General features: G+C 38.7%; 1 protein-coding gene across 1 annotated transcript in view; it reads left to right on the plus strand.

Annotated features, from left to right (window-relative positions):
* LOC124776581 (E3 SUMO-protein ligase RanBP2) overlaps nucleotides 1-13,829 on the plus strand; it is a 313,159-nt gene that overhangs the window by 271,165 nt on the left and 28,165 nt on the right. Inside the window, exon 28 of the mRNA XM_047251632.1 lies at nucleotides 3,737-3,988. Coding sequence (XP_047107588.1) covers nucleotides 3,737-3,988 — 252 coding nt within the window. The remainder of the gene's footprint in view (nucleotides 1-3,736; nucleotides 3,989-13,829) is intronic.

Genomic DNA, 13,829 nt, shown 5'->3' on the forward strand with positions numbered 1-13,829 from the left:
TGTGTGTCTACACCTAGCTGAAGTGTGTGTAGAATATGACTGCCAACAGCTGCACAGTGTCCCATATAAGGCTGTGTTGTGGTCATAAGCTGCCTCGTGGCTTGAAGATGTTGTCAGGCTGAAGCAGCATATACAAGGTGTTTCAGTGAAACATTAAATGTTTTAGGAGGGGTTAGTATAGATATATTCAGTTAAAACATTCCTTATAATGTGTGTCCAGCTTTTATTAGTTACAGAGATACATCTCTTACAATGTAGCCCAAATATTCGCTGAAGGTGTTTAAGCAAAGGCAAGTAAGCTAAGTTTAGTATCATACATTTCACCTTGGACTTCAGCACACTTTAAAATTCTTTCAACAACACCACGTATAGCTGTTCTAAGTTTGTCTTGACATTCTCTTAGGAAAACTTTTCTATTCATAATCCAGAACACCAGTACATGTAGTGTGTTTACTTTCTCATTGTTGACTTCACCTTTCAACCACCCCTGACAGGCAGAAACCAGGGCATGTTCCACTGGTTCTGTACCATGATACTGTGTAGCGAAGTAAAGTCTTATTGGGAGCTAAGGCATTCTGTTATTAACACTTTAGAGACCCAGCTCAAACATACGTCATACCATAACTTTTTGGAAAAGACTGCACCTGGTTATAGTTAGTGTCGTGATTTTCTCGACATGCAAGCCAACTATCACTCAAAAACTGGACTCTGGTAGTACGAGAACCAGTCAAGGGGCAACCTGCCCCTTGACTGGTGGTGTTTCCTGTTGTCAATTTCTAGAATTATTTCGAAAGAAACATTAGCAGACATAACAGCTGCTATTGTGAATGGCTGAAACAATAAGGTCATATTGACATAACTTAATGCTTGTACTCGTTAGATTTTGCAGTTTGCTGTAATTCTGCTACAAATATGTCTAATTTGTTGAGTGGGGCAAGAAATTTTCGAAGCCCAAGAGCAAGAAATTGCTCAGTACTCACCTCACTCTTGGGAGGCTAGCTAGATTTCTTGTCAATTTTTTTTAAAGTTTGTTATCTGTCAAAGAACTTACTAATTATGAAAAATAAACCTTGAAGCATGGCCCTTTTTTAGTGTATATTAATCTAGATGGTACATCAATTACACATGTTCCAGTAATGCTTTAAATAAAGAGATAAGTGGCCAGTTTCCTAGACCCAATATACTTCCTTTTGGCCAGTCTCCAAAATGGTAATTTTGCTCATCATATTATTTCAGCACACTCATCAACCTCTTACGATTAAACTTCTTTCCTCAAAGTGCTGCAGTTACTGCTGGAAGTTAAAATTCCAACATCGAACTCTTGAAATAAATGCAATGCTTCTCATTTACATCATTTCTATATTGTACTCTTGTTCACAATAACTATGTTTCAAAGTTAGTACATTATTCAGAGCATCACAGAAACATTGATGAGGACAAAGTCCAAAAATTAAGCTGTATCTCCAAGGCAGAAACCTAAGATATGGAATAACATTCTCGGCCAGCAGGTACCGCAAATGGGGTACAATGTTTATCATCCTGGCTTGCAAGTACGCTGTGTCCATTCATCTCATGATACATTTGCATAAACAAAACATACATCCATACAATAGAATGTCCAGTATGTTATAAATATATATATATTTTTAATGGTGATCATCATTCATCAGTTTGAAGAATGCTCGTGCAACACATCACTTCACCAAAGTGATACGTTAAACTTCAGTCTGAAGGCATTGTTGGCCAGGAAGTGACCATTTCTGCTAAGCCATCTTCCAGAGAATGTTAGATCCAGATTATGTCACCTGACGACTAGAATGTACAAGGGCTCCATCATGCTGCTAAAACATAACCCTGCCTTTAGCCTAAGGAACTCAAGTAATTCTGGAAGTTCGTTTTCATATCAGTCGTCTACACAGCATATTTACAGACACACATTCTTGAAAATGTCTCGATAAATGCGTATTGGGTTTTGTGGGGCCACCAATGTGAGTTAAGTGTGTTACTGGTATTGTCAGAAGTGAAAGTGGTTTCATCAGCAAACAATATTAATAGGAGTACTCAGTGATTTGCAATTGGCCAACAACAAAATCCCAATGCTATACCTTCATCTCCTCCTTGAAGATGATGAATCCGTTTCAAATGATGATGACGGGGATCATGCATGTAAACCATGTTCTTGTTTGTGGATCATGGTTACATTTAGAAATTCTGCTTGTGTTTGTTTTAGGGACTACATTCTGTCAACTGAACAATGTCTTCTTCTTCTTCTTCTTCTTCTTCTTCTTCATCCACACTCCATTGATTTGCAGAAGAAATATGACTGCTGAGCACTTCAACAGTGTCATGCAGTTTAGCAAGAATGTGAGTAAACATTCCTGTTTGTGGTAGTGGGCATTAGGAAATTGTCTACCGTGTTTTCTAAAAGTAGCAGCTGCGTTTCTATTACAAAACCCATACACAAACAACATATCAGCATTTTCTGTGTTCAAAAGTAAGAGACATGCTGAAATGATATGGTAGAATGGGCTAACAATCAATTGCACTTGGAAAAATTCAGTTTCATAAACGTGGCAAAACTTCACAACTTTAACTTCAAAACAAAAATGACAGTTGGTAAATAAACCCATAGCAGATGGAGTACCGACATGCAAAATGAAAACTTCTCTGCAACCCTTTGCATCTGTGTGACTAATAAAAATTGGACACACATTATATGGAATTTAATATTTTATTTTTATTTATTTATTGAAGTTAAATAGAATCAATGTGTATGGCTGTAGCAGGACAGTCCACAGTGACATAACATTTACAGATCATCTCAAATAGCTGAGACGACCCCCTCCCTCCGTCGCCCCCTCCCTCCGTCGCCCCCTCCCTCCGTCGCCCCCTCCCTCCGTCGCCCCCTCCCTCCGTCGCCCCCTCCCTCCGTCGCCCCCTCCCTCCGTCGCCCCCTCCCTCCGTCGCCCTCTCTGAAAATGTGTACCCACATTTCCCAGAAACCACTGATCAAAAAAAGGAAGCGATTAAATAAATTTTTTGCATTCCTCTCAGAATGAGCCTCAAAGTCATAAACTTCTGCAGGCAGTCCTACATGAGGCATCAATAATGATCACCAGTTGGGTGGCCTTCCAATTTTAAACTGAAACAGGGGCCCTAATGTTTGGTTTTGTTAAGTATAAAATAATTTATATTACTTTTCCTTTCTTCAGAAGGAGACACACGTGTGTGTGTGTGTGTGTGTGTGTGTGTGTGTGTGTGTGTGTGTGGGAGGGGGGGGGGGATAGTGGTCATGCATGTGTAAGGTGTGCTGACTTTTGTGGATGTGTTTCCTTTCAGAGGAAGGCTTTGGCTGGAAGCTCACTATGTAAGAATCTTTCTTGTACCTGTCTGCAACTCAACATGCCGTCTCTGTCATGAGTAGCAATCTGTCCTTCTCATAATATTGTTGCTATTCTGACCTGGAATTTCCATTGTTTAGTTATATCTTACTTTATTAATCTTCAAAACACTGGGAGTTAAGTTTAAACTCTTGATAGTGAAAATGACAGCTTCACGACATTTTAAAATTGTTTTATTCAATAGTGTGTGGTTTTTTAATTTGATTAGTTATTATGTAGGGAGTATTTTGTTCTAAATCAGTAGTTTTGTAGAATACCTATCACTCGTGGGGTTGCTTTAACAACTCAGTCATTACCTGTGCATGTTAAGTAATAAATATCTATCCATCTTCTAGGTACTGAGTCAACTTTCAGATGGGAGGGTGCTGGTTCTACTGTTTTTGGTGGCTTGAAGAAACAGACACCTCAGAGGTTGGAAGCTTCATATCAACAGAAATCGGTCTCACCTGATTCCGCTGCGGAGGAAGAAGCGAGTGATGAGGAAACAGCAGCAGCTAGTAGTAGTGTCCATGATCCTCACTTTGAACCAGTTATCCCCTTGCCTGATGCTATAATAGTACATACAGGCGAAGAAGAAGAAGTTGTCAGTGAGTATTGTAAACTAAGAAAAATTGTGGTTATGTATTGGTGAGAGTGTTTTTGGCATCTAGATTGGTAAGTTCTTGAAATTAAAATTGCCACCAGCATGTCATGATGGTGCGGGATGTTGTTGTTGTGGTCTTCAGTCCAGAAACTGGTTTGATGTAGCTCTCCATGCTACTCTATCCTGTGCAAACATCATCTCCCAGTGCCTACTGCAACCTACATCCTTCTGAAACTGTTTAGTGTATTCATCTCTTGGTCTCCCTCTACGATTTTTACCCTCCACGCTGCCCTCCAATACTAAATTGGTGACCCCTTGATGCCTCAGAATATGCCCTACCAACCGATTCCTTCGTCTAGTCAAGTTGTGCCACAGATTTCTCTTCTCCCCAATTCTATTCAGAATCTCCTCATTAGTTATGTGATCTCCCCATCTATCTTCAGCATTCTTCTGTAGCACCACATTTCAAAAGCTTCTATTCTCTTCTTGACTAAACTATTTATCGTCCATGTTTCACTTCCATACATGGCTACACTCCATTAAAATATTTTCAGAAAAGACTTCCTGACACTTCAATCTATACTCGATGTTAACAAATTTCTCTTCTTCAGAAACTCTTTCTTTGCCATTGCCAGTCTACATTTTATATCCTCTCTACTTTGACCATCATCAGTTATTTTGCTCCCCATATAGCAGAACTCCTTTACTACTTTAAGTGTCTCATTTCCTAATCTAATTCCCTCAGCATCATCTGATTTAATTCGACTACATTTCATTATCCTCATTTTGCTTTTGTTGATGTTCATCTTATATCCTCCTTTCAAGACACTGTCCATTCCATTCAACTGCTCTTCCAGGTCCTTTGCTGTCTCTGACAGAATTACAGTGTCATCGGTGAACCTCAAAGTTTTTATTTCTTCTCCATGGATTTGAATACCCACTCCAAATTTTTCTTTTGTTTCCTTTGCTCAATATACAGATTGAATGACATCGGGGATAGGCTACAACCCTGTCTCACTCCCTTCCCAACCACTGCTTCCCTTTCATGTCCCTCGACTCTTATAACTGCCATCTGGTTTCTGTACAAATTGAGAACAGCCTTTCGCTCCCTGTATTTTACCCCTGCCACCTTCAGAATTTGAAAGAGTATTCCAGTCAACATTGTCAAAAGCTTTCTCTGTGTACAATTGCTAGAAACGTAGGGGATATTATGACAGATTTAAATAGAAACAACTACACTTTATTTTAATAATTGAAATTAAGAGGAAATACACACCTAAGAGCAATGTTTAGCCTAGATAGAAACAGCTGTTCAGAACTGTGGAGTGTAGCCAGTGCATATGATTAATAATTACCTATGTAGTTAAGCAAATAAAAGTTAACAAACTCTACTTATCTCTGGCACTAAATAAGGTATTTCTCTCTCTTTTCATAAATGTTCAGATACATCCTCAGAAAAATGAAGATGCATTCAGTTTTTAGGTTCACCAGAAAGAAACGGAAAAACGTTGTAAAGTATCACCAAGCTCACACTGGCATAATAAAAACAAGAAGATATCTCTCATTTTACAGACAAAAAATAGTGACATTAAGGTAGACAGAATGTTGGTTTCTATGCAACATCTGAAATTCATGTGGGAAATTGAGTCTACTTAGAAAAAGGCAGGAAATTATGAAAGCCTAGATTTAAATGTCAACTGTTCATTGCCTGAAACACGTGTTGAATATTTTTTAAAAAACTATATCAGAGATTCTGCTTTGGAGAAAAATAGGTTGTGAAGTCATTGTATCGGGGAAGACAAAGTGGTGCATTGAGTATTTTAGTGTTCAGCGCTCATTACAACACTAAGGCACTGCGTAACTGTTAGTCTGTTACCACACTAGCATTCTTGCGCTGCTAGGGCTGTTTTCCATTTCTACATTCACAAAATTTACAAGGAACACAACTTGAGAAACATGAAAAAGAAGTTTTACTGTTTGTTTGTAAGGCCAGAACTGATTTTGATAGTCCGGAAAAGTATCAGTTGCCACACCATCAATTGTTCTGCAGTCTACATTAATTGTTCCTCTAAATGAGCTGTTTAGATTTTGTGAGCACAATGAAGTAAAGTTAACAGTATCCTCAAAATATTTTTATTAAAATGAGAGTATGATTCTTTTTTTTTTTTTTTTTTTTTTTTTTTTTTTTTTTTTTTTTTTTTTTTTTTTTTTTTTTTTTTGACATCAGTAAATGTTAAGAGGAGAAGGGAAAGATTGTCCAAGAAACGAAGTTAAAAAATCTTAACGCACACCAATTACTATGTACGTGAAACTGTGTTGTTACACCCACCTAAGTCATGCTCATTGTGGAAAATGTTCAGAGCAATAACTAGTTAAATGTTATTTCGCTAATGTTTTGGGGACTTTATAGCTAGAATACTTGCTAATGAGTAAAGACACATTCTTAATACTCAACATAAAAATGACAAAAAAAAGTTCACCAGGTTTAATTAGCGAAGCCCTTACCACTGAAAGTGGGTAAGCATAACAATTTTCAAATTAGTCTGATATACATCTACATCTACATACATACTCCGCAATCCACCATAAAGTGCATGGCGGAGGGTACCTCGTACCACAACTAGCACCTTTTCTCCCTGTTCCACTCCCAAACAGAACGAGGAAAAAATGACTGCTTATATGCCTCTGTACGAGCCCTAATCTCTCTTATCTTTGTGGTCTTTCCGTGAAATATAAGTTGATGGCAGTAAAATTGTACTGCAGTTAGCCTCAGATGGTGGTTCTGTAAATTTCCTCAGTAGCGATTCACAAAAAGAACGCCTCCTTTCCTCCAGAGACTCCCACCCGAGTTCCTGAAGCATTTCCGTAACACTTGCGTGATGATCAAACCTACCAGTAACAAATCTAGCAGCCCGCCTCTCAATTGCTTCTGTGTCCTCCCTCAATCCGACCTGATAGGGATCCCAAACGCTCGAGCAGTACTCAAGAATAGGTCATATTAGTGTTTTATAAGCGATCTCCTTTACAGATGAACCACATCTTCCCAAAATTCTACTAATGAACCGAAGACGACTATCTGCCTTCTCCACAACTGCCATTACATGCTTGTCCCAGTTCATATCGCTCTGCAATGTTAAGCCCAGATATTTAATCAACATGACTGTGTCAAGCTCTACACTACTAATGGAGTATTCAAACATTACGGGATTCTTTTTCCTATTCATCTGCATTAATTTATATTTATCTATATTTAGAGTTAGCTGCCATTCTTTACACCAATCACAAATCCTGTCCAAATCATCTTGTATCCTCCTACAGTCACTCAACGATGACACCTTCCCGTACACCACAGCATCATCAGCAAACAGCCACACATTGCTATCCACCCTATTCAAAAGATCATTTATGTAGATAGAAAACAACAGCAGACCTACCACACTTCCCTGGTGCACTTCAGATGATACCCTCACCTCCAATGAACACTCACCATCGAGGACAACGTACTGGTTTCTATTACTTAAGAAGTCTTCGAGCCACTCACATATTTGGGAACCAATCCCATATGCTCATACCTTAGTTAGGAGTCTGCAGTGGGGCACCGAGTCAAACGCTTTCCGGAAGTCAGGGAATATGGCATCCGTCTGATACCCTTCATCCATGGTTCGCAAGATATCATGTGAACAGGATATAGCATTGTTGCCAAGCAGTTGGATTTTATTGAGTGCTTAAACATATAAGCACTCATATTGGGCTAACACACTCTTTCTCTTAAAGAAAAAAAAATGATGCTTACCAATTCATTAAAGGAAGTTAAAACATACTGATTAATCCAGTTAATTTCTTTTCAGTCACTACACACAAAATTACTTCATCCTCATTAACAAACATTTTGCATAGCATTTAGCAGTCTGACAACCCAACCAAATTAATTTTCCAGAACAGCAAACAAATTTTTGAAGCTGAAGTTTGGAAGCCAGAAGCAGAACTGCTAATTAGTTAACAAAAACAGGATTTCAAGCCCTGTAAGAATATAAAGGGCTCAGGTGGCAAGCCATTGCTAAGCAAAGAAGGGAAAGTTGAAAGGAATATGTATAGGATTTGTATAAGAGGAACATACTTAAAGAAAATATTATACAAAGCGAAATGGGGAAAGATTATGTGGGAGATACTCTGAGAAGAGTTTGACTAACCTCTGAAAGAACTAAGCTGACCAAAGTTCCCTGGAGTAGATGACATTCCTCTGAAGTGTTAATGTCCTTGGGAGAGCCAGTCGTGATGAAACTTTCCCACCTGTTGTGTGAGTTATGTGAAAAGTTGAAATACTCGGACTTCAGAAAGAAAGACTTAATGCCAACTCCAAAGAAGGTAGTTACAGACACTGTCCATCCCGTTCAACTGATCTTCCAAGTCCTCCACTGTCTCTGACAGATTTACAATGTCATTGGCAAACTTTAAAGATTTTATTGCTTCTCCACGGATTTTAATACCTACTCCGAATTTTTCTTTAGTTTCCTTTACTGCTTGCTCAATATACAGATTGAATAGCTTCGGAGGAGAGGCTACAACCCCCTCTCACTCCCTTCCAAACCATTGCTTCCCTTTCATGCTCCTCGACTCTTATAACTGCCATCTGCTTTCTGTACAAATTGTAAATAGCCTTTCGCTCCCTGTATTTTATCCCTGCCACCTTTAGAATTTGAAAGAGAGTATTCCAGTCAACATTGTCAGAAGCTTTCTCTAAGTCTACAAATGCTAAAAACGTAGGTTTGCCTTTCCTTAATCTTTCTTCTAAGATAAGTCCTAAGGTCAGTATTGCCTCACGTGTTCAAATATTTCTACGGAACCCAAACTGATCTTCCCCGAGGTCGGCTTCTACCAGCTTTTCCATTCGTCTGTAAAGAATTTGTGTTAGTATTTTGCAGGTGTGACTTATTAATCTGATAGTTCGGTAATTTTCACATCTGTCAACACCTGCTTTCTTGGCGATTGGAATTATTATATTCTTCTTAAAGTCTGAGGGTATTTCACCTGTCTCGTACATCTTACTCACCAGATGGTAGAGTTTTGTCAGGACTGGCTCTCCCAAGGCTATCAGTAGTTCTAATGGAATGTTGTCTACTCTCGGGGCTTTGTGTCAACTCAGGTCTTTCAGTGCTCTGTCAAACTCTTCACGCAGTATCATATCTCCCATTTCATCTCCATCTACATTCTTTTTCATTTCCATAATATTGTCCTCAAACACATTGCCCTCCATATACTCCTTCCACCTTTCTGCTTTCTCTTCTTTGCTTAGAACTGGGTTTCCATCTGAGCTCTTGATATTGGTACAAGTGGTTCTCTTTTCTCCAAAGGTCTCTTTAATTTTCCTGTAGGCAGTATCTATCTTACCCCTAGTGAGATAAGCCTCTACGTCCTTACATTTGTCCTCTAGCCATGCCTGCTTAGCCATTTTGCACTTCCTGTCGATCTCATTTTTGAGACGTTTGTATTCCTTTTTGCCTGCTTCATTTACTGCATTTTTATATTCGTATTAGAGTGGCCTTATTCATCATATAGTTGTTTAGTAGTTGCTGCAGCGTTGTGAAAATGCCCGTCAGATCAACATGTCAAGGACTGAAAGAGGAGTGTCGTGCATCAAGAGTGACCTTTATTTTTAAAATTTCAAGAGTTATTCGGCAGACTTAATTGTAGAAAAGTAAATTAGACGTGCAAAGAATTGCCACCCTTGATCCTCAGTTCAGAAATATACCTCCAGAAAATAAAGGTGATTTTCAGCACTAGCAGTCAGTTGTCTGTGAACATGATGAATCACATTGTTTGTTGTCACTTGAATCTAAGCATTTAAAGGTTTGTTTAGTGTTAATTCAGAAAAGAAATGTCTCACGCAATGTGTAAATAGTGCAAACTCTTTTTGTTTTATATGTGGAGAGACAAATTTGTAAAAATGGAAGCTGAATTCCTTTGTAAAAGAGTGGTACAAACTTTATTGCTATCTTCACAGGAGAATGGACAAAAATGGGGAAACCTTAAAAACACAACATGTTACCAAGCCTAATACAATGTAGGAAAATTGTTCGCATTTAAAATAGGTCCCAGTCACCTGGCAATACAGGTCCTGTGTGAGTTTTTAAGGAAATCTTACACCATTCTTCCTGCAAAATAATGGCACTTCAGTAATGATGAAGGTAGATACCGATGACGCACCCTTCTCTTCAAAATAGACCACAAACACTCAATAACATTGAGATTAGGGGGCAAAAGGAAATAAGACAATTCACCCTTGTGCTCACAAAACTAGTCCGGGATGATGCGAGCTGTGTAAACAGGTACCTACTTGTATTGAAACACAATATAACTGTTTGGAACATTGTACCATGAAATGGACCTGATCAGCCAAAATGATCACAGGTCATTGCCAAACACCCCCATTTTTCACCTTTGGGATGTAAACTTGACCAGAAGTGGGAAACAGTGTGCAGCAAGATGATATCCAACCAAATGACTTCCTTTCATTGCTCCAATGTCCGGGTTTTATGGCTTCAGCACCATGTTTTCTTGCTATGGGCAGATGTTGTTTTGGTGCTGACAGGATTCACAAGTTCGATGTTCAGGCCTGCAGTGACTTTTGCAGCTGTCATCTTTTCATTTTTCATCACAACTTTCTTTAGCAGCCATCTTTCAGCACTTATTTTTGTTCACATGGTACATAGTAGACGATGTTTCCTGCTTTAGTAGTGTGTGGTATAAATATTCGAATGGTGCCACTTGATGTGCCAAACAGTTTGGCTACCTTGGTTACGGAAGCACCCACCATACGAGCATCAACAATTTGCCCACATTCAAATTCACTTAGCTCCAACATAATGCATCCACAACTATGCAAAACACTGTTCTGGCCACAACTGACACTTGCAATGTATTAAGTATGTTGCACAAGCAATTGCTTGTGGTTAAATTCAACGGCACAATCTGCAGGCTTGGCTAGCATCTGCCTGTATATTCAAACATGCATTTCTCATGGTATTTTCATATTTTTTCCAACCCCTATGCATGCACCTTAAGCCACAATATAATGCACCATAGAGGGACCTTCTACAACAGCTAGTCACATGTTTCGTAATCCACTTGTAAATGGAACAAAGTAGGAGCTACCATATTGCACTTGTAAATGGAACAATATAGGAACTACCATATATGCTTCCATATGAGCCCTGCTTTCTCTTATAGTTTGTTTACTGTCATGTGCTGAGATGTATGTTGCTGGCAGTAGAATTGTTCTCCAGTGTGTCACACAAGTGCTGGTTATCTAAACTTTATAAATTGTTTTTTGCAAATAGATGATCTTCCCTCCATGGATTCCCATTTGCGTTCAGAGAACATTTCTGTGGTACTCGCATGTGGATCAAACCTGCTGGTAACAAATCTAGGAGCCCACCTCTTAATTACATAGATGCCTTCATTTAAACTGACGTGATATGGATCCCAAACACTCGAGCAGGACTCGGGAATGGATTGCACACATGTTGTGTACACAGTCTCCTATACAGATGAGCTACACTTCCCTAAAATTTTCCCAGTAAACTGAAATTGACTGTTTGCTTTCCGTAGAACCAGTCTTGCATTCTTGTTCCATTTCTTATCGCTTTACAACATTATACCTATGTATTTAATCATAATGACTGTGTCAAACAGCTTACCATTAATATTGTAGTCTACTCTTCTGCATTAACTTACATTATTCCATATTTAGAGCAAGCTGTTGTTCATCACTCGAAATAGAAATTACTTTAGTCATCCTATATCGTCCTACATTCTCTCAGTGGGGAAGCTTTCCTGTGCACTACAGCGTCATCATCAGACGATATCAGGTGGCTGCTCACCCGATCCCTCATACCATTTATGTACATAGAGAGCAAGATCAATCCTATTGCACTTCCATGGAGCACTTCTGGTGATAACTTTCTCAATGACCACTTGCCATCTAGGACATTGTTTTGTGTTTAATACATAAAAAAAATCTTTGAGCTACTCACATACATAAGAACCTTTTCTGTATATTCTGACCTTCGTTATGTCTGCAGTGAGCATTGTTTCAGACACATTCCAGTCATCCAGAAATAAAAAGAATCTGCTAGTTACCCTTCATCAATGATTTGCAGTATATCGTGTGAGTGAAGGGGAATCTGTGCATGAGTGATGTTTACTAAATGTGTGCTGATTTGTGGACAGATGTTCTTAATGTCTGAAGGTAATTTATTGTATTTAAAATTAAAATATACTCAAGAATTCTGCAGCAAAGTGATGTTAAGGGTATTGGTCTGTTCTTTTGTGGGCGTGTTCTTTTTAAGGTGTAAGTTTGGCAACTGGGACAAGAATTCCCCCCCCCCCCTGCCCCCCCCCTCCACCCACACACACACACACACACACACACACACACACACACACACACACACACACACACACACACACACACACACTCTCTCACCACCACCACCACCACATATGTGTGCTCTTAAATATGCACTACACACCTGGTTGAAAGGATAATGGTATATATCCTTAGCTGTTTTGACAGTGTGGAAGGAATCAGCAGACCACAATGTGGCACAACACTTATGCGTACAAAAATCAATATAATCACCTTGACAAGGAAAGCTGTGCAGTAACTTAATTTACTGTCTGCTATAAGGGCTGTGTGGTGTAGTGAAGAATTGCCAATACCAGTGCCTCCTGAGAACATGACAGGGAGTGAAGACAAATTAAGTGACAAACACAAGATAGCAAAGGAGATATGCATGCCAACCCAGCATTTCAAGCTCACTGTGAATCAAATTAGTCACATGGTTTTTTTTTTCCTCTCTCAAGGTGATCTCAGTGGTCATGTTCACAATTTCAGATTGTAGAAGCAACAGGCTGCACTTCTAGCTTTACGATTAAAAGAACAGAATCTTGTTCTTGGGAATTCAAAACTGAATGTTTATCATGAACACTATGCTGCTTTCGCTGAACGTTTCTCAAATAAAGATAACATAGTTTTTAGGGCTCTGTAGCAGTATCAGTAAAAATGGAACCTTTATAGGTTTGGTCCTTCTCTTAAGACCCCTTCTTCTCAAGAACAAGTAAAGTTACAAAGTTGAAATTAAAAGCAATTACTGAGGTTGATGATCCTTTGGTGATGTAAAAAACTTAAGGTTTTAAGTCATCGCAGTCAAAAGATAAAGCCATTCATGATACGTATTTTGATACTCATAGACTCACTCATCAGAACCTGTTGATGAACTATCTATATACATGATTAAGTTTGTACAAAACTTGAGTCCCACCTGCACTTGTTTATTGTTGTTGTTGTTGTTGTTGTTATATAAATGATATTGAATCTGTTTGGAGAATCTTAGCCTTGATTTCCACGAAAAAAGAAAAAAAAATAAAGTTCCTTGTTTGTTCAGATTGCTCATGCACTTAATTTAAGAGACACATGCGAACTTCAAACTACTACTCACATTTAACCAGTATGGAGATACAAATGGTATATACATGGATATCACAAGGTAATTGCAATTCTTCTCAGCATGTTCCTGGGGTACAAAGTGTTGCAGCTTTTTATGTGAATGGACATTAGAAAAAGGGGGAAGGGCACTGTTAAGAGAAAAAAATGGCATTTTTGGAATGAACTTCTGCTTGGTCAGATGTATGTGGAGAACATTCCTTTTGTTGATTCAAAGCAATGGACAAAACTTTACATAGATCATGTACTTGCAAGCAAGGTTTCTAAGAATCATTAAAGCGAAAATAAAGAAAAGCATATTTGTGTGATCGCAAATTAGGGGATCAATTTCTGATGGACA

This window comes from Schistocerca piceifrons, chromosome 2 (assembly GCF_021461385.2).
Source record: "Schistocerca piceifrons isolate TAMUIC-IGC-003096 chromosome 2, iqSchPice1.1, whole genome shotgun sequence".
NCBI classification, from domain to species: Eukaryota; Metazoa; Arthropoda; class Insecta; order Orthoptera; family Acrididae; genus Schistocerca; species Schistocerca piceifrons.